At 40.0% G+C, this 20,275-nt stretch overlaps 1 protein-coding gene across 9 annotated transcripts; it reads left to right on the top strand.

Annotated features, from left to right (window-relative positions):
• The first annotated feature begins 19 nt into the window (after positions 1-19).
• Positions 20-19,240, top strand: RAD9B (RAD9 checkpoint clamp component B). Of its 9 annotated transcripts, none has more exons than XM_079987570.1 (11): positions 20-91; positions 4,025-4,095; positions 5,012-5,075; positions 5,406-5,520; positions 6,316-6,415; positions 7,763-7,869; positions 10,090-10,196; positions 10,569-10,633; positions 11,566-11,688; positions 14,366-14,504; positions 15,952-19,240. In XM_079987570.1, the coding sequence occupies exons 2-11, from the start codon at positions 4,064-4,066 to the stop codon at positions 16,075-16,077; spliced, it is 978 nt and encodes a 325-aa protein (XP_079843696.1). In that variant the 5' UTR covers positions 20-91; positions 4,025-4,063; the 3' UTR covers positions 16,078-19,240. The 9 variants fall into 9 exon arrangements, with proteins under 9 accessions (XP_079843696.1, XP_079843691.1, XP_079843692.1 ...); XM_079987565.1 differs by lacking the exon at positions 20-91 and adding an exon at positions 266-293 and having other exon boundaries at positions 4,926-5,075; XM_079987563.1 differs by lacking the exon at positions 20-91 and adding an exon at positions 312-517 and having other exon boundaries at positions 4,926-5,075.
• Positions 19,241-20,275: the final 1,035 nt, after the last annotated feature.

The following is a 20,275-nucleotide window of genomic DNA, read 5'->3' as shown; positions in this document are numbered from 1 at the left end:
AAGCAAAGAGCCAGCACGGTTTGCGGAGGCCCCTGCCAGTCAGAGCCGAAGAGGCGGGGCCCGCTCGTTTCCAAATCAAAAAAGGGCAAACGTGGGGGGGGGGAGAAAGAGAAGGGGGGAGGTCTTACATCCGGGCGCTGGCGAGGGCAAAGGGAGGTAGGTTCCGCAAAGAGGACCGATAGACACTTTCGGTTCCCAATGCGAAAGCAGCAAGTGGCCCGGAGGGCACCATGTAAGAGGCGGAGTGGGCAGCTATTCCTCCAACTGCGTCGTCGTCGGAATGAGAGCCGGAAGTGATAGGGCTTGTCGCCCACCTCGTGACCTCTACGCATTCCCCGTTTTTTTCTGGCTCCGTCTTCCCTCAGAGTGGTTTTCCCGCCTTTTTTTGCGGGCGGCTCGTGAGGCGAGGCGAGGCGGGAAAGGCGCTTTTGCTCCGCTTTTTGCGGTGGCCGCCGTCGCCTCGCCATGAAGTGCGGCTTCGGGGCTGCGGGTGTTCGAGGTAGCGCCGCCCCGGATGGTGACAGAAATGGCGAACGTTAACAATAGTCATCATTTGGGGGTCCCTCAGACTCTTACCCCGCGTGCCTCACCAGACGCCGTAGAAACAATGTCGATTAAATCCCACGCTATTCTTTTTTTATATATATAAATATTTATTGAATTTTTTTAAATAAATACAAAATGCAAAAATGATAAACAATATAACATGAATCATAACACATTTTTTCAAAACTTCTTTGGACTCCCTCACGTCTCCCGCTCCCACTTACATCATTATAACCTTTTTCCAGCAATTTATCATCTTGTTTACATTCTTAAATCTCGTTCAATTAATTTAATCTAATAATTCTCCAGAAATTTTATATTTTCCTCAATCTCACTTATCATCAAATTCAAATCTAATTCAATGGTAGGCAGTTATTTATGATCTAGCATCCTTCTTAATCTTCTGCCAAATTACAATACTTTTGTAAATAAATCTTGAATTTCTTCCAATCTTCTTCAACCCTCTCTTCTCCCAGGTCTCGGATTCTGCCAGTCATCTCGGCCAGTTGCATATAGTCCATCAGCTGCATCTGCCACTCTTCCAGTGTGGGTAGATCTTGAGTTTTCCAGCTCTTAGCGATGAGTATCCTTGCTGCCGATGTTGCATACTTAAAGAATGTTCGGTCCTTCTTTAACACCTTCTGGCCGACAATGCCCAGAAGGAAGGCCTCTGGTTTCTTAGTGAAGGTATACTTAAATACCTTTTTCAACTCATTATATATCATTTCCCAGAAGGCCTTCACTCTAGGGCAAGTCCACCAGAGGTGAAAGAATGTTCCTTCATGTTCTTTACATTTCCAACATTTATTATCAGACAAATGGTATATTTTGGCAAGTTTAACTGGGGTCATGTACCATCTATATATGATTTTCATTACATTTTCCTTCAAAGCATTACATGCAGTGAAGTTCAGCCCAGTGGTCCACAACCTTTCCCAGTCCTCAAACATGATATTATGCCCAATATACTGAGCCCACTTTATCATAACCGATTTAACCATTTCGTCTTGTGTATTCCATTTCAACAGCAAGTTATACATTCTTGATAATACCTTAGTTTTTGGTTCTAACAATTCTGTTTCCAACTTCGATTTCTCCACCTGGAACCCTACCTTTTTGTCATTTTTAAAAACTTCTTTAATCTGAGTGTAATGTAACCAGTCTCGCACTTTATACAGAAAGTTAATTTCAAATCACCTCATACTGGATCAGTTACGGTGTGAAATATTTATTTTATTAAAATTTGAAGAGTTGTATGCCTGCCATAGAGCCCCTGAGTAGAAAGAAGGGACCGAAATACAACCAGCTAGGGTATTTCTTTCCAATATATGCTATTTTTTTGGCATTGCCTATTGTGTGGCATTTGTCGCTGGTGCTGAATTTTACTCGCGCGTATATTCAGAACAAGTCATAGGCAGAGGCCGACATCTACATCAAGCCATTGGTGTTAAAATATTTTTATATACTGTCTCAAGTCTTTGGCCATTTAGGGACTCCCCTCCTTGGGAAGGTCACTTTGTTGTTGTTTTTTTTAATATATTTATTTATTTTCCACAAACAGAAAAATCATCAAAACAATACAAGATACCAAAAACACACCAAAAAAAGAAAAAAAGAAAAAATTAAAAATAAAAACTCCAATTTTTAAACACATGTTTACAAAACTCTTTCTTGACTTCCTCACGCCTCCCTTTTTTGTGTTCCTCTTTGTCCAATCAAATACAGCAAATCCTTACCCTCCTTCAAAACTCATTTCTAATTATTGTAATCACTTCTATTATGTCTCCGATCTTTCCTCCTTATGGTTAAACACCTTTAACATATTGTTTACTTTTGACATAATATAACCTTATTCTTTCACCCTTTTTCTATTACGTTTTTGCATACTTTTTTAACACTGTATCACTAGTGCCATATTATTTTCATATCCAACATCATTTTAGCATTCATAAACTTTGCAGTATTTCTGCAGATAGTTCTTGAACTTCTTCCAGTCCTCTTCCACTACTTCCTCTCCCAGGTCTCGGATTCTGCCAGTCATTTCTGCCAATTCCATGTAGTCTATTACTTGCATCTGCCATTCTTCCAGGGTGGGTAAATCTTGTGTCTTCCAGTACTTTGCGATGAGTATTCTGGCTGCGGGGAAGGTCACTTTGGTTATGCTAAAGGTTTTGCGAAAATAGCCGGATGCCAACAACTAACCAACACACAAACACATATTCATAACATGCATATTTTGCCATGTTACTATATTTTGGATACATGGTATAACATTGCTATGTATCAGGTTGAGCCAAGAGTTAATCACACTAAAGCATTTGTAAGAGCGTCTTGAGCCATGTCAATTGAAGCTTTAAATGATACTAGTACTGTAGTGGCGAGAAATTAAGTAAATAGACACAAATGACCTCAGTTGTGTCGCAGGGACTAACAAATCAGTACAAATTATGAGATGGATGCCCTGCTGTGAAGTGGTAATTAAACTTCCATTTTGAATCAAAAAAAATGGGGCTGCAGAGGAAGGTCCTGGAGCTTGTTTAAATATTGATTGCAGATGCTCACATCTTTCTGCTCCAAATTAAATGATCTAGTCTAAAAGCTACCTCCTATTCTACCTCCTATTCTTGAACTTGGGACGCAGGTGGCGCTGTGGGTTAAAGCCTCAGCGCCTAGGACTTGCCGATCGAAAGGTCGGCGGTTCGAATCCCTGCGGCGGGGTGCGCTCCCGCTGCTCGGTCCCAGCGCCTGCCAACCTAGCAGTTCGAAAGCACCTCCGGGTGCAAGTAGATAAATAGGGACCGCTTACCAGCAGGAAGGTAAACGGCGTTTCCGTGTGCGGCTCTGGCTCGCCAGAGCAGCGATGTCACGCTGGCCACGTGACCCGGAAGTGTCTCCGGACAGCGCTGGCCCCTGGCCTCTTAAGTGAGATGGGCGCACAACCCCAGAGTCTGTCAAGACTGGCCCGTACGGGCAGGGGTACCTTTACCTTTATTCTTGAACTTGCAATCAAAATTCCAGCCTTTTAATTATCGCCTCAATTGTTGACGCCAATATTTCAGTTTCCTGACTTTGTAGAATATGGTAGGGCAAGCTAATAAAGGATGCACATGCTGGGAATTAAAATGAACAGGCTGAATGCTTTCATTAAGAGTTCTAATGGGAAAATGAGTGTTTCTCACTCATTCTGCTCCACAATAGCACACAATTGGGTCTAAATCCCTGTTTTTCTCCTTTTTGTTTGTTTCTGATTCAGGTGCTTTCTCTTAGTGACCCTAATTTATTTTGGGTTTCTTATACAGTATAGCTAATGATCAATTCAGAAGTAAGTCCTGTTTTGCTCAAAGTGACTTATTCCCAGCAAGTCAGTATGTCTACTTACGGTACCCTGTTGGGTCTACTTCTGAACCAACACATATAAGATTGCGTTGCATATTGAAATGTGAAAACACTAATGCACCTTTCAAAATCTCCTCTGCAGTATTTGGAAGGGCCATACATGCCATAGCACGTATCAGTGATGAATTTTGGTTTGATCCTACTGAAAAAGGAGTAAGTAAACATTCAAAATTTAGAAAAAAATGAATATGGAATTAAACTTATTTATTTAATATATTTATATACCAATTAAGACAGTCTTACAAAATAGTTTACAAAACAGGAAATACAATGTGTATATACAGTATAACAACTTAAAACAAATTAAACTGAGAAAATACAACACAATACAGTACAATGGAATACAAGAATAAAATATCCCCCCCCAATATATATATATATATAGCATATTTTGCAACATCTTTAGAGCCAGGATCCTCCTGCCAAGGCACCCTAGGAATAGCAATAGCCAGGAGGAATTCCAGGAGGATTGCTGTGTAGGGTACAAAGAAAAAAGATGGGTTTGAGTAAAGATTTGAAGTATGAGAAGCGGCATCATACCTGTTGTGTCAGTAAATTCCAGGTGTAAGGGGTAGCAAGGTTAAAAGCATGGTGTTTATTATCTACATATACAAATTGCATATACATATACAAATAATGATAATAAATAATAATTAAATAATATTTAATGGTGTTTAAAATTAATATTTGGGCTCACAACCCCAGAGTCTGTCAAGACTGGCCCGTACGGGCAGGGGTACCTTTACCTTTTACCTAAAATTAATATTAAGTGCAAACTTACACATATCATATATATACACATAGCTACAAAGATCTACAGATGCAAAGGGTCCTCAGTATCTGCAGTGTCTAGAAAATTTTAGATGTTTAAGAGAGTTTTTAATAACAATAACACCTAATGCCCTAAATACTACCATAGGATAAACGTTTGGTTTGTTTGTTATTTCAAGTTGTGGTTTCATGCTGATTTTGTCTATTCATAGCTTTCCCTCAGGTCGGTGAATTCTTCTCAGTCAGCCTATGCCTGTGTCTTTTTTTCATCCATCTTCTTTCATCACTATTCCTGTAGAAATACGCCTGAATTGGGTTTGAATAAAAACCACACACACCTTGCATACAAATTAGTAATAAAGGTAAGTCTCAGTGGATGAGAAAATATATACTATTTGACAAAACACAACTTTTCACTAAAAATGTAGTTTTTCTTCCAGTAATAAATTGTTTCTATTGAAGCTGCTAGAATGTTTGAAAAATGTATTTTGTTTCCCAACATTATTAGCACACAATAATAACAAACAGTGCTATCCAAAACTAGCACACCCATCTAGGTCTTCCTTATGTACTTCCTAATGAACTTTTATTTAATCCTGTTTATTTAAATGCTAGTAGCCAAACCTTTTACCATATATAATCTAGTTTTGCTCTGATCTCTGCATTAATTCTTTCTTTTTTAAAAATTTCAGGCTGTCCTGCCTATATTTCGGTGCTTAAACACAGTGGAAAGGAACATAGAGAAATGCAACATCTATACAAACTTTAATGACTGCCATGTTGTTTTTCAGCTTTTCTGCAAACATGGTAGGTCAGTAGTTGGCACATTATGTTTTAAGTCTTATGGGCTGAAAGGCAAGTTAAAAAAAAAAAAAATCTAGGTCAGGATCCAAACAATAACACAACTTAGTTCTGTTTGCTGACAGACTTTGGACTTGCATTTCTTAGACCTGGAACTTTCCAAAACAGCACCTGATATCCGCAGAATAAGTTTTCAGGTTCCAGCACAAATAAATTAATAAAGTAAATAATAAAAATTTGTGTACTCAAGTCCATCAAAGCTCATGCCAAAATAAATTCATTAGCAGCCTTAAAACATTTTAGCTGTAAAACGTTTTACTGCAACAGACTAAAATGGCTGTACCTCTGGAAATACCGTATTTTTCCGATATTAGACTAGGTTTTTCCCCTAAAAAATAATGTCCAGAATTTGGGGGGCGTCTTATACACGGATAGATCTTGCCCCATTTTCTTAAATCGGAGTCCCCCAAAATAGGGGACGTCTTATAGAGGTATGTCTAATGAATCTTTTCCACACTGTAGAAAAAAATGATGTGCTTCCGTTATTGCATTAATAATTGTTGTTAGAGATACAGTATGTAACAAAATGGCCTAGTCAAAGTAATACTGTTTCTTAACTCCAAAGAGAACCTTACACATACTTTTTATTAAAAAGATGTTGAGCTCTCAGTGCCCACCAGAGGGCACTATTGGTTGGTATCCAGTGGAAGAGTGCGCCTTCAGGAGTGAAGTCAAACTGTTGGAGATTTACAATGCTAATATGCAGGCTTGCTCATTTCTATCCTTATCCTCTCTCCTCAGGTGTTGTGAAAACTCATAACTTAGCTTTTCAAGAATGTGAACCTTTGCAAGCTGTGTTTGCAAAGCATTTGTGCCCCAATGCAATGAAGATTCAATCAAGGTAATAGAGTTAACATACTACCAGCACACCTAATTTTAAAATATATTACTAGTGATGAGTGCCTGGTGCTGCCCAAGTATTTTTAAAAGCTAAATGATGTTGTGATTTTGAAAATGGATGGTGCAGTTTGTGAGTTTGGACCAGTTACACCAAAATTCAGACAAAGTCAATCCAAGTCACGTTTTGGTCTGCTATCTTGATTCAAAACGGCAGCTAGCATCCAAACATTGACAGAGAGTGCCACCTCCACCTTAGAAACCCTCATGCCACATTAGGTGATGATATCTCAAGAGTTGACTCGTGTTCATAGAGAATGAGCAAACAGACAGACACAAACCACTTTCCCACAATATATAGATCTTATTTATATCTTGCCTTTCTTCCAGTGCAGGACCCAAGGCAGCTCAAAGCATAAAATAAAACTGATACAACTAAAATACACCATAAATATATAAATTTTAAATTACAGGTAGGTAGCTGTGTTCGTCTGCCGTAGTCAAAACAAAATAAAAAAATTCCTTCCAGTAGCACCTTAGAGACCAACTAAGTTTGATATTGGTATGAGCTTTCGTGTGCATGCACACCTCTGAAGAAGTGTGCATGCACACAAAAGCTCATACCAATAACAAACTTAGTTGGTCTCTAAGGTGCTACTGGAAGGAATTTTTTTTTTTTTTTTAACTAATACATAGAATCATAGAATCATAGAATCATAGAGTTGGAAGAGACCACAAGGGCCATCGAGTCCAACCCCCTGCCAAGCAGGAAACAAAGCTACAGGGAACCAGGCAGTAACCCCAGTGCTTTTTTCAGGGGGTACTCAAGGGTATGCAGTTTCGGCACCTTTTTGTTGTTGTTGTTAAGTGTGGCACTTCTTCTAGAAAAAAAGCACTGAGTAACCCTCTTTTAAAAAAGTACTGAAAGCACTTAAAACTATTTAAAAGCACCCATACACAAAAAGTACAATACCCCACCACAGAACACCATTCCATAATAGTCAGTTAGTGGTCAAAGGCCTGTGTTTGCCTGCAGGCTAAAGGAAAACTGACAGGGCCAGCCTAGCCTCCTGTGAAAGGGAGTTTCACAATCTTTAAAATATAGATATAGACAAATAGACAAACAATATCTGGAGGCCCTCAGATTCTCCATTCCTGCCTTAAGCACTATTGTGATCCCCCAATCTCAAGAGAACAGACTGAACAAGGAAATAAATTAGCCAAAATTAGATAAAGGGAATAGCAATATGCTATGGATTAAGTGAGACTGAGCTGCCAATTTTTATTACTCATGAAAAGCATAGATAGCTGTTTGTAATATGAAACACTATTACCCTTTTAAACTTCTCAGGCAGCTGTCTGATATACTGATTCATTTCCCAACCTGTCAAAATGAAGTAACTGTAGCTGTAACTCCAGTAAAAGTTTGTTTCAAGACTTGCACTGACGAGGAAATGGGTAAGAATTGAACTTTCATTGTATGGTTAAGAAATAAGTCAATAAAGTGATAATTAAGAATGTTCAGGCTACAATAATGTTTTATCAGGAAAAGTGTATTGTACATTATATGGCCTAAAATTATTATTTAGCAGTCATGGCAAAGAAATATGTTGGTATTTTTTAATGTAACCATCAGATTTTATAGCATGCCGGAATAACAGAAGGAAGGCTAACTTTTAAAAAAATCAGTAATGATCTGTGAAGTTGTGATTGCATTCTGTGTCCCTGTTTATTTATAAACAATAAATAAGCAATAAGTAAGTAAAGGTAAAGGTAAAGGTACCCCTGCCCGTGCGGGCCAGTCTTGACAGACTCTGGGGTTGTGCGCCCATCTCACTTAAGAGGCCAGGGGCCAGCGCTGTCCGGAGACACTTCCGGGTCACGTGGCCAGCGTGACATCGCTGCTCTGGCGAGCCAGAGCCGCACACGGAAACACCGTTTACCTTCCTGCTGGTAAGCGGTCCCTATTTATCTACTTGCACCCGGAGGTGCTTTCGAACTGCTAGGTTGGCAGGCGCTGGGACCGAGCAGCGGGAGCGCACCCCGCCGCAGGGATTCAAACCGCCGACCTTTCGATCGGCAAGCCCTAGGCGCTGAGGCTTTAACCCACAGCGCCACCTGCGTCCCTAATAAGTAAGTACTAGAAGTCAATTAATGTCAGAAATTGATAATATATCAACATTCCCCACATTAGGCTGTTTCAGCTAAGTTATAACCTATTATTTCTGCTCGCGTATAATAAAAAAGGAGTCCATTTTGAAATATCTGCCTGGCTGGCATAAATGTATTATCTATCTGGGGTTTGTCAACCTTTTTAGATCCATAGGCACATTTGGAGCAAATGCCATGGTTGCTATCCCCTCTGTCTGGCTATTTCTCAATCCCCACTCCCCCCCCCATTCCCCCCACACAGAAAGAAAGTGCACCAGTGTACACACTTTGCTTTTCCAAAGGATTTGGGTAAATGCTGGAAGCAGAATTAATTTGAGCTTTGAAAATATCTGAAAGAGAAGTACAGTGGTACCTCTGGTTATGTACTTAATTTGTTCTGGAGGTCTGTTCTTAACCTGAAACTGTTCTTAACCTGAAGCACCACTTTAGCTAATGGGGCCTCCTGCTGCTGTGCCACTGCCACACAATTTCTGTTCTCATCCTGAAGCAAAGTTCTTAACCCGAGGTACTATTTCTGGGTTAGCGGAGTCTATAACCTGAAGCGTATGTAACCCAAGGTACCACTGTAATGAGAAAGAGCTCAAGGAGGAAGTTGGAAGAGGGACTTTCTATGTACTTTTCATGGGAGAAATAGGTAACCCTCACCCTCCATTAGTTTTCTCAGTCTGTCTTCAATTGGATGCTTTTTGTGGGCAGAGGCTTGCTTGTGGTGGCCGTTTCTCCCATGGTTCACAGCCTCTGCCACCAAAAACATGTGGTTCCGCAGGTGAACAGGGTGGCTACTCTGGAAATCATTGTTACAATCAGTGCCACCTGCTTGAAGACAAGAAAAATGTGAGCACAGCAACAGCTCATGGTGGAAGGGCTTGCAGGGCATGCAGTGGAGCGTGCGAGGGAGGAAAGAGCACTGAGGGGTCAGTTCTGGCACCTTTCTTCCTAGAAAAAAAGGTGCTGCCCTTAACTAACAGCTGCCTTCAGCCCTCTTGCAAGAGGAGGTAGGATTGGTTAAGTCCCATAAATGGATGCTTCCCTCTCACTGGACAGAGAATGGAACATTGGTCACTTTCTGCAACTGTTGCATCTGGTCCAGGATGAGGGAGGCATCCAGCTCCAACCTTCCTTTAGGTTGCTTTGCTGTATAAAAATGGTCACATTATGACTTCTGTTATGATCACCCATCTGTGCCAGGTCTTCTCAAAGGAGGCTCCCATTTTCTGTTTCTTTAACATTTTTTCCTTCAGTGTCTTTATTTACTGTTATTGGTTCAGTCATGGGGCAAAGCCTGCTGAGCCAACCTAGGTCTTAAAAGTCACATCACATGGCTCTGCCATGGAGGTAAGGAACAGGAGGAGGAGGTCACCCAGTATCTGGATGTCTCTCTTACATTGGATCAGAACGAATATTCGCTATAAATGACCAATGTTCAATTGTCAAAGGCTTGGATACATTTGTTATGGTTGGGGCTCCATTGTTTTTAATTTCTGCCATTGTCATGATTTTGAACAGATTTTGCAAAGGCAATGCACACTGAGATACATATCAATCCAGAAGAATTTGAATACTTTCAGGTTGGAGTAGACACTGAAGTCACATTTTGCCTTAAAGAGCTAAGGGTAATATTGCTAATTATATTTCCTTGATGTATCTCAATATTACACAGTTATGCTCTTCCATGGGCACCTGCTTCAAAGTCTTGTTTAGGTGGTTTGCTGAAGGGCATAGCGGGTGGTGAAATAATGGGGAAATGAATGTCAAACACTGGCATCTCTAAGCTCAGTAGGCATAACAGTCCTTCTGGATTAGACCAAGCATCCTTGTAATCTAACATCCTATTGCTGTCATTGGTCAGCTGGAAGCCTCCAAGTTGCCCATGGTCAAGTAATAAAAAAATAGCTAGTTACATTGTAACACAAATGTAAAACAAGAATCTGATGCTCCATAGTGTGTCATATTTGAGCTAATTGACATCTTTCACTTGCATTTAGGGACTTCTGACTTTTGCAGAAGCCATCACTGCTCCAGTCTCCATTCATCTTGATGTTTCTGGAAAGTAGGTTGATGGGTACTTTGGTATATAGCATTTTAGTATCAGCTTTCCTTTGAACTTCCATAATCGCTACTCTTGTACAGTAATTAAGATTGCTTAAACTTGTTAAACTAGCAGTGAACATGCATTTCACACACAAATGCACAACCAAATTTATATCGAAGTTATGGAATATAAATTGTGCTAATCATATGACAACATAAACATGTCCCAGAATCTATTTATTTTTATTTATTTTAATAAATAACACCGGTTCTGAGAGATCTGCACTGGCTCCCAGTACGTTTCCGAGCACGATTCAAAGTGTTGGTGCTGACCTTTAAAGCCCTAAACGGCCTCGGTCCTGTATACCTGAAGGAGCATCTCCACCCCCATCGTTCAGCCCGGACACTGAGATCCAGTGCCGAGGGCCTTCTGGTGGTTCCCTCATTGCGAGAAGTGAGGCTACAGGGAACCAGGCAGAGGGCCTTCTCGGTAGTGGCGCCCGACCTGTGGAACGCCCTCCCATCAGATGTCAAAGAGATAAAGAATTACCTGACATTCAGAAGACATCTTAAGGCAGCCCTGTTCAGGGAAGTTTTTAATATGTAATGCTGTATTGTTTTTAACACTGATTGGGAGCCGCCCAGAGTGGCTGGGGAAACTCAGCCAGATGGGCGGGGTATAAATAATAAATTATTATTATTATTATTATTACTAACACACAGCTACGAGTGCTTAAGCTCATTGCTGGTTTTTTTTTTTTTTTGGGGGGGGGATATTAACTGTGTTCTGTAATGCTACAAGACGAAACCAAATAATATTTTAGTAACTCTTTTTAAGAGCAGAAGACAGTATCAGTAGCCACCTCACTTTTCTGTATAGATGTATGGATATGCAACCTATTCTTATATGTGCCTGTAGCTCTCAGCTCAACCTTATTCTTACATATATAGGCCAGTTGTTTTCAGCATTGAGGATATGCTCATAGAAGCCAGTTTTGTTTTGGCTACCTTAGCAGATACTGAAGGCAGGACACCGTCTCATGAATCGCCTTTGCTTTTGCAATGCCAGAAAAGGTAATTGATTTTTAAATAACTTAATGCTTGCAAAATGCTAGACTTCAAGACCAAACTACAGTTGATGTTACATTAGTCTTTGGTAGAGGGTTTAAAATAAATAAAAATAAATAAATATCATTTCCATCAATTGGAGGGACTGATAACCCACAGAATCAGAGTAGGAGTGGAGGAGGAATTCCTCCTCTGCTGTGGTCCTGAGGAAAATCCCAGTTCTAAAGCTGGCAGTTGCACTGTGGTGGGAGGGGAATTTCCCTTGGGCATCAATGGCGTGTCCCCGCCCCCAGCAAATACTAGCTATAGTTGAGGGATTTCCCTCAGCCTAGGTAGAAAGGGTTGAACTCTCCCCTGCACCTTCTCTAATTGCATGGATTATCAGCTCCTCCAACTGATGCAAAGCATATTCTTTAAAATAAATTCTGCTGGTTGTGATGCAAAGAGACATGGAAAGTCATGAGTCATTTGGCCTTCAGACGAAGTCAGGTGAGGTCTCTTTAAATTCAGGAGAGGATACAGCTTGTGCTTTTGCATTTGCTGACAGTTAAGATTTGCTGAGCTATGGAAACTGGGTGCTAGTTAGGGGAAATTATGGAACCATTTCAAGTTTGAAGGATAGAATTATTTTAGAGGAAATAGTTTTTTGTCTGTTAATTTCTGTTGTTAGTCACAAGTTTTACACCATTTGGTATAGTACTGCCATGCAGTGGATGCTAGTTTTATTGTTGTTATTGCAGTATGTGGCTGTATTGGAATGCTTATGTTTGATTGATATTAACTGATACATTTTAATGCTAATATAACATTTCAGATCATTGTAAAATAAACTATCAAAGTGAATTATTTGGGTTGTCATCTTTTGTATTGATATGACCTAGTCGTTGCAGGTTACTTAATGATGTGCTGATTTGCATATTTGTTGTGTTGTAAGCTGCTTTAGACATATTCATATGTAGCAACATACAAGTTGAAATAATACACTAATTGCCCTTGTCAGTTGTCAAAGCAACATTTGTAGACTATTGTACATTTCTCAGGTTTTGTTCATATGCCAAACAGAATCCCAAATCCTGAGGGTGGGGGGACTTGAAATCCTTCATGATAGAATTAGGTCTAAGGGGGGGGGAAATACTTGGGCACCCATTCCTATGCATTTATGTGTTCCTAGCTAATGTACACAACATATATGTATTTAAGAACATAGGAAGCTTCCTTCTAGCGAGTCAGCCCACTGGTTCATCTGGCTCTGTATTTATCTATAATGATTGACAGGGTTCTCCAAGCTCGGACTGTGATGTTTCCCAGCCCTACCCACAGAGTCCATGGACTGAACTTAGGAACTTCTGTATGTCTTCTGTCATTGACCCACAGTCCTAACTCCCAAAAAACTCTTTCCATGTCACTCAGTGCTGTCCTCAAATGGGTTGTTTCTGTGTCCTCTTTCAAAGGAGGTTATTACCTGTTAATTTAGTAATTGTAATTGTTCAGTGGGTGTACAAGAGAACCTGACTTACAAGCTTTGGCAACACCCCACAGAGTGGGAGCCTGGAACCCATGGCCCTGCAGATGTTGCTGGACTTCCAATCCCCCCCCCCCCCCAGCCTTCATGGCTAATAATCAGTGATGTTGGAAGCTGTAGTTCAGCAACTCCTGAAGGGCCACAGCTTTTCCACCCCTGCCATAGAGCTTAGATTGGAGTGGGAAAAGTTGGTAGGCATAGCCATGCTCAAAAACTTTAATTCAATTCTATTTCTAATAATCTTTGCTGTCCCTGTGGTAAGCTGCTCTAAAGCAAATTAACCAGGACTGATGGTGACACATGTAGGAAAGTGGGCAAAAAGTTACCACAGACACCTAGCTTTGCAAACAGAGTACAGTGGTGCTCCGCAAGACGAACGCCTCGGAAGACAGAAAACCCGCTAGACGAAAGGGTTTTCCGTTTTGGAGGCGCTTCGCAAAACGAATTTCCCTATGGGCTTGCTTCGCAAGATGAAAATGTCTTGCGAGTTCCTGTGGGGGTTTTTTCCTCCCCCCCCTTTTCCTAAGCCGCTAAACTGCTTATCAGCTGATCCGCTGATAAGCCGCTTAACAGCTGATCGCTATAAGCCGCTGAACCGCTAATAGCGCTAATCCACTAAGCTGTCAATGGGCTTGCTTCGCAAGACGAAAAAACTGCTAAACGAAGAGCCTCACGGAACGGATTAATTTCGTCTTGCGAGGCACCACTGTATCATTAGCTCTATGCCAGAAGCTGCTTATTTTCCAAAGCTCCCAGCCTCTTCACTGCCATTGGTGCTTTTCACTCGTATTTGAGATCAGGAACCATACCTGTGACCACATTGTGGCTTGTTATCTACACATGGTCACGAGAGAGTACCTGCTTCCTTCCTTAAGACAAAAAGGTGCTGGATTGTAAATAATCTATCCCCTCCCTTGAAAGTGAGGGAACATCTATCAAATCATACCAGCCTCCTGCCCCAGAGAAGGGTACATATCATCACATTAAGGGTATCCTCCACTGCTGCAAAAAATAGGCAGCAGTGGAAGAGGCCTGACAAGAATAGTATGAGATCCACCTTGACAAAGGTCCTGGTCACAAATGCTGCAGAGTGTAGCTGTGCAGTAAGAGTTTTGCTGGAATGGAAAGGCACATAACTCTTTCAATTCTGTGGCATTTTAGGAACTCTGCACTAAAGAGGAGCAATAACGACCCCATAATCTCCAGCAGAAACACTAGCAAGACAGAAACAGCCACAGCTACAGCAAATGGCTTTACCATTACGGAGGAAGAAGCAGTGCCACCTGATCTGGATTATAAGGTAAAAGCTGAAGACATATAGAAATGATTTGTAAAAGTGAAGTCAGTTTGACACTCCCAAAAAAGAAAAAAACATTTCTGTTGGGATTAAATTGGTAATTTGATATGTTTGTAGTGCTCCATTCAGAAGTGTTCCACCCTATGCAAAAGCATTTATTCCATTACTAGCAGGCAGTACCTGCTGCTGCCTGGGAATTTTAGAAACCCCAGAATACTGTGATTTTTAAAATGGATAGTGTAATTTGTGTTTTCACTCCAAAAATCAGGTGAGGTCATGTTTTGGTCCATCATCTTGATTCAAAATGGTGTCCTGCATTTAAATGTCAACAAAGACTGCTGCCCCCACTTTGCAAAATACGCAGGATATGTAGGATGAACAGCTGAATAGTAGAGGGCCCATTGATTACTGCATGAAACAGTATTTTGTCCCTCCCAAGAGCAACTGTAGTTTATAATGGAAGATTATCTATTCCATAAGCCTTAAGCTGCTTAACTTTTTTGTTTACATTGAGGAAAAATAACTTAGACCTACTTAGAATTCAGCAGACTCTTCCTACACCCAGCCATTTTGGTAGCAAAAAAAAGGTTGGGATTGAAAAGGGTACTTTTAGATATTTCATGGGAGTCAACTGTTCCTTCAAACAGACCCCAACCATATACATACGTCCCACCTGTTTTAAAGGCAGCATAGCATGTGGTATGAGGGGCTGTCTAGCAAAGGAAGAGTAAAAGGATGCCCAGACACATGGAAATTATTGTAGTTTTTTGGATCTTGGTCAAAATTTGTATACATTAATGCTAAAACGAACATGACAGAAGAACAACCAAATATGGGGCATGCCACATCTCTAGAGTACAGGCTGATAAATTGAGGCTGAGTGGAAGAGCTGAACCTTTCTGCCCTCCCTCCCCCTCAGAAAAACCCCACCCTTATTTATTCCAGTGGATATTATTTCCAGTTGTGGAATCTCACCAGAAAAAAAAAAATGGGAGGAAAGAAGTCTATAATTTAAAGCATTTTAACCCCACTATTCCTAGAGGGGCTTACATAAGACTGATAAAAAGACAATTCATTCTGCTCAGGAAAAAGGGATGTGGATGGAAGAGAAAAATGAGCAAAATGCAGACACTAGTTTTTTACGTTACATAGTTCTTGTAATAACCAATTTGAATGGAAATAGTTCACAGAAGTCTCCCTCCCATACAGCTGGATGGAATGAGTAAGTTATATAGAAAGAATTTCAGGCATATTAAGGGTTTATCTTGCTGCCAGCTCCTGCCGTACCTTAAAGATATGCCACTCTTCCCACTTTAGAGATTCAGCTACAAATAGTTTTAATACCTAGCTCCACTGCCATCACATCTCATTTGGCCCTAATATATATGTGCAGTATTTCAAGGGTTTTGGCTGATGCAATGTAGTTAACTTCCTTTATTGCCTTTTCTAGTTCCATTCCCTATTCTTTGGGGCAGTTTCAACCAAGGAACAAGATGTAACTCGTGTATTCCACACTTTGGCGACAGCAAGCGACACGGAAGATTTTAGCAATGAACAACCCTCCCCAACTTTTTAGTAGTGACAAAGTATCAATCTGCCAACTCCGATGGTCGCCAAGGAATGTATGTTCAGTGTTCAGGCAAGCTAAGCTTCTGCTCATTTTAGGTGTTTTTGTGTACTCTGTTGTAGTCCACTGTTTCATAATGCAGGCAATGGCAGTTTTGCACGGGGGTTATGTTCCTGACCCCCACACGTGTCGGTGGAGTGCATGTAAGCCCGCTCCACCACCATTTCCCCTTTCCAGCCACTTCTGGGTTGTGACAATGTACGTTTGCATGGTCATACATGCATTGAGCACACTTAAAATGCCTGTATTTTTAAAAAACTAGAAGCTTTTGGATGAATTTTTCTTCAAGTTATCACAACTGTAATTTTATGAGATTTACTTCTCAGTTAAGCCAAGCAAGAGGGAACCAAAGCCAGTTAGTACACACACATATTGCATTAATGTTGATGTTTGATTGCATTATGACACAAGAGAACTTAAGACAAATGACTGGTTGCAAAAATGGCATACCTCCAGTTTCATTCTCCTGCTCCCTTCTAAATGAAATTGTGCAAGATTAACTAGCAATAAACTGGTTTTAGCTCAAGTCTATTAGAAAAACATCTCAGTAGTGTTGAAGTTTGCATAGTATATTATGCCAGTAAATTTAAATGCCTTAGAAGCCTCCCTCATTTTATAAGCATGTGTTGTGTCACAGTGATACTCCTTTCAGAGCAGTGAAGTCAGAATGCATTTGGCCGTTTCAGCCCTGGTAACAGGCAGTTACCCACAGCAACCTAACAAAGAGCAACTAGTCACACGGCTCCATAGTCTGCTTTGCTTTAAGATTCACTTTCTTTCAACTCCCACAGTGAAGGACAATGGGAACTGAACTGCTGTTGAAATTTCACTGTACTGAAAAACAGTCCAACTAGTTCAAGTAGCAAATTCAGGTCATTTCTCTAGCATATTTGTTTACTACATGCCCCAAACCCTCAAACTGTTTTTGCTTTTTGCAGTAAAAATATTTGGTTCTTTGCCTTCTTAATCAAATTCCCCATTATGTAAGGTTTTTCTATCAGTGCTTATTGCTCAGTGTCTCCCTTTGCATCTCACCTTAAGAAATCACCAGCTGCATAACCATCTGCAACTTGTCCTTCACAAGCCCCAAAATGAGCAGAACTTGTACAAGGACACAAATGTGTTACAATGAAATTCCATTTTATTGTGGTTGGACCTATGCAAGAGGAATTCCTTATGGATTGTCAATATTTTCTGTTTTGACTTCTGCATTAGAAAGGATTTGAGGGACAGTTGTTTGAAGTCTACACACTGCATGCAATAATAGAAAATTCTGGTGTTATTGTTTTGCACCTATTTCCTACTTGGGGAGTATGAAATAAATTCTTCCCCTTAAGCAATAAAACTGAAGTCATATGCTATTAAACAATACAGATCATGGTATTATGGGACAACATAAAATACTATTAACCTTGTTCAGATGACCTGAAGACTGAGTAAAGTTCCCCTAGAATGGGGGGGGGGAGCTGAGTCAGTAGTGGGGATGGTGAGTTAAAAGACCCTGTGCCCAAGCACACATGCATATTGTATAAATACTTTATTTATTAAATATCTTTACAGTTCATTAAAATGTATTTACAGATACTATTCTTGCACAAATTATATACTTCAAACATCCAATTCACATAATTGCCTTTTAGGTAAGCACAGGTAATGATAGTCTCATTTAACAAGAAGGCATCCTCATTATATCAGCTTTGTCAAATAAAAGAAAAAGTCAGTGTCTACATTTAGCCTGGCTTCCCATGGAAAAGCAATCCATTACAAAGAGTAATTCCATTCACAGTGTCTTCATCTTTGCTTGCTTTTACTATGGACAGTTTTGTCTATATCCAATCTGGTCCCAATTTTCAAGGTTTTCCCCACTTGTTGTGGAAATAGCAAATTGAGGGAAAGCCATGGACTTACGTTTCCTTCATTAATATGGGTATTTCACATTAGCCTAGCCCTTCATATTAACAAACTCAGTAACACAATTACAGGCATTCCCGTATAGCAAGCCCTGCAGCTGCAACTGCATTACTGGGTGAAGCAGGTTGATGCTATGCCAAGTAATTTCTTTCAGATTCTTTATAAAGCAATTTTGCAGGTAAGATCTCCCCAGGCTCCACCCATGCATTTCAGATTTAAGAAAACACAAAATGGAATGTCTTCTCTGTGCCAAACCAAAACACTAAACAAGTTGTTAGGAAACACTACTGCTTTGAGGATTGGTAAATGTTATTTTCACAAGTACATGAGTCCTGCCTTTTTCTTTTGTAAAAGATATTTGTGCGCAAACAGCTTAAGTTCATAGGAAGAAATTAAGTTCAGATATGTTTGAGTGCACATCTTAAAATGGAAAAAAGACAAGCATGTAATAGAAATATTAATTCTTTATAATACAGTATTGCTCTAAAAACAGATGGCAAAAAGCTATAAACTGTACTGGTCTTTGGCGTCTGGAGAGGGGAAGGGGGAACTTAGTATCTGAAAGTTTAAAAACTCAATTTGATCATCATAAAAAACATTGGAAGAGACAAATGGCTTTATACATACTGCTTGACTAAAAACTGTTCTAAGCAAAGCAAGGCCAGCAATCCCAACAGATGTTACAGTTCTGCTACTCAGAACAAGATCCAAGAACAGTGGCAAAAGGCTCCAGGCCATGACCATCTGGGCACAAGAAGCACCTTCTTTTCCACATTTGTTTAATTGATGGGTCATCCTTTGTAGTTGCAGAAAGGCAGGAAGAGGAAATATGAAGCAGGCAAACTGTCCTGCTCTATGGAGGCACCAAGTCAGGGCCAAGGCCAAAAGGAAGGGCAAGTGGGTGAGGCCAGTCAATCACTAATCAGGGCTTGTTCTAATAAACAATAGCAAACACTGGTGATTAAAAATGCAAAGGAAGTCCAAATGAAAGGATAACTGCTCCTTTAGCAAAGCAGGAAAGAAGTCTGGAACTGCAGCATTAATACATTCCTTCTAGTTGAATATTGATAGTTATAACTTGTTCAGCTAAAATAGCGTAAGGGATTGAAATGATTTGTGCAAAGTTATTTGCCACATTTCTGAATTATAGCACTATGATTTTCTTTATTTCATTTTATTCCACCCTGTATCCATGCTGGGGGGAGAAATAATTTTGTTAAGTTAAGTGGTTAAGGCATTTTGACAAAAAAGAATGTTTTAAGAAAAATCAAGATGCCAATTTCACAAAAAGTAATTTAAACAGCTTTCAAATGATTCTGCCCATTCTCATGGTAAATGAAATGCCTGTTAAAAGTAGGATGCATTGAAATAGTGACATGTACATGGTACATGTCACATAATTATAAATAAAAGCTTGACGTAATTATGCAAATATACAGTACAACCACAAAAAATATTTAAAACAGGCTGAGGTAACCTCAATCTTACAGTTTTAACACAACAAACCTGGCAGTAAAAAACCCTTTCATCTTAAAAAGGTTGCTTTACTGGCCAAGCTCAGAATCTAAACATCCACATTACCCAACTGCTATATAAAACATGGCTTTTCATTTCTAAGTACTTTTCTACTAGCAAAAAAGTTATGAAAAACTGACCAATATATATCTTTATAGCGATTGGTTTTTACATGAGCTTAAAAAAGGAGGGAGGAGATTGCAGCTACTGAAGAATAAACTAGATCGAGTGGATGTAAATGAAAGGAAATGCTATATTGCAAAATGGCTATTAGATACCTGTAAACATCATTAAAGTTCATTCTGGAAATCCTGTACACCAAGCTACTAAAATGTAAATGTTGCTCATTCAGCGTTTTGCATGTGTGCAACTTCGATTGCTGTGGGAGCACAAGCAGAAGTACATACATTGAAACACCATCAAATTCCTCAAACCCAAAAGAGAAGACTATCCACTTTAATGCCTCTATCATTCCTAGCTACCTATGGCATACAAAGCAAAATCAGATGATTCGTGCTTAGGCAGCATGCCATTCCAAACTCTCAACACCCTGGCTTCTTCAAACTTTAGTGCAACTGAAATATCTTTAGAAAATCTTTTTCTCTAAAAGAAAGATCCAGCCAGCACAGGGCTCCTTGCAAATAAATGATATGCCAAATTTCCATCTGCATGATAACAGGCACCTTCACACATATACACACACACACTCTCTCTCTCTCTC

The sequence above is a fragment of the Podarcis cretensis genome (genome assembly GCF_951804945.1).
Source record: "Podarcis cretensis genome assembly, chromosome: 8".
Taxonomy (NCBI): domain Eukaryota; kingdom Metazoa; phylum Chordata; class Lepidosauria; order Squamata; family Lacertidae; genus Podarcis; species Podarcis cretensis.
The sequence above is the reverse complement of the archived record's forward strand: the minus strand, read 5'-3'. Positions and strand labels throughout refer to the sequence as shown.

Coding starts and splice junctions, on each gene's coding strand:
- RAD9B (XM_079987563.1), top strand. CDS start 466: ATGAAGTGCGGCTTCGGGGCTGCGGGTGTTCGAGGTAGCGCCGCCCCG. Junction 5,521..6,315: donor TCAGCTTTTCTGCAAACATG/GTAGGTCAGTAG, acceptor CTCTCTCCTCAG/GTGTTGTGAAAACTCATAAC. Junction 7,870..10,089: donor TTGCACTGACGAGGAAATGG/GTAAGAATTGAA, acceptor GATTTTGAACAG/ATTTTGCAAAGGCAATGCAC.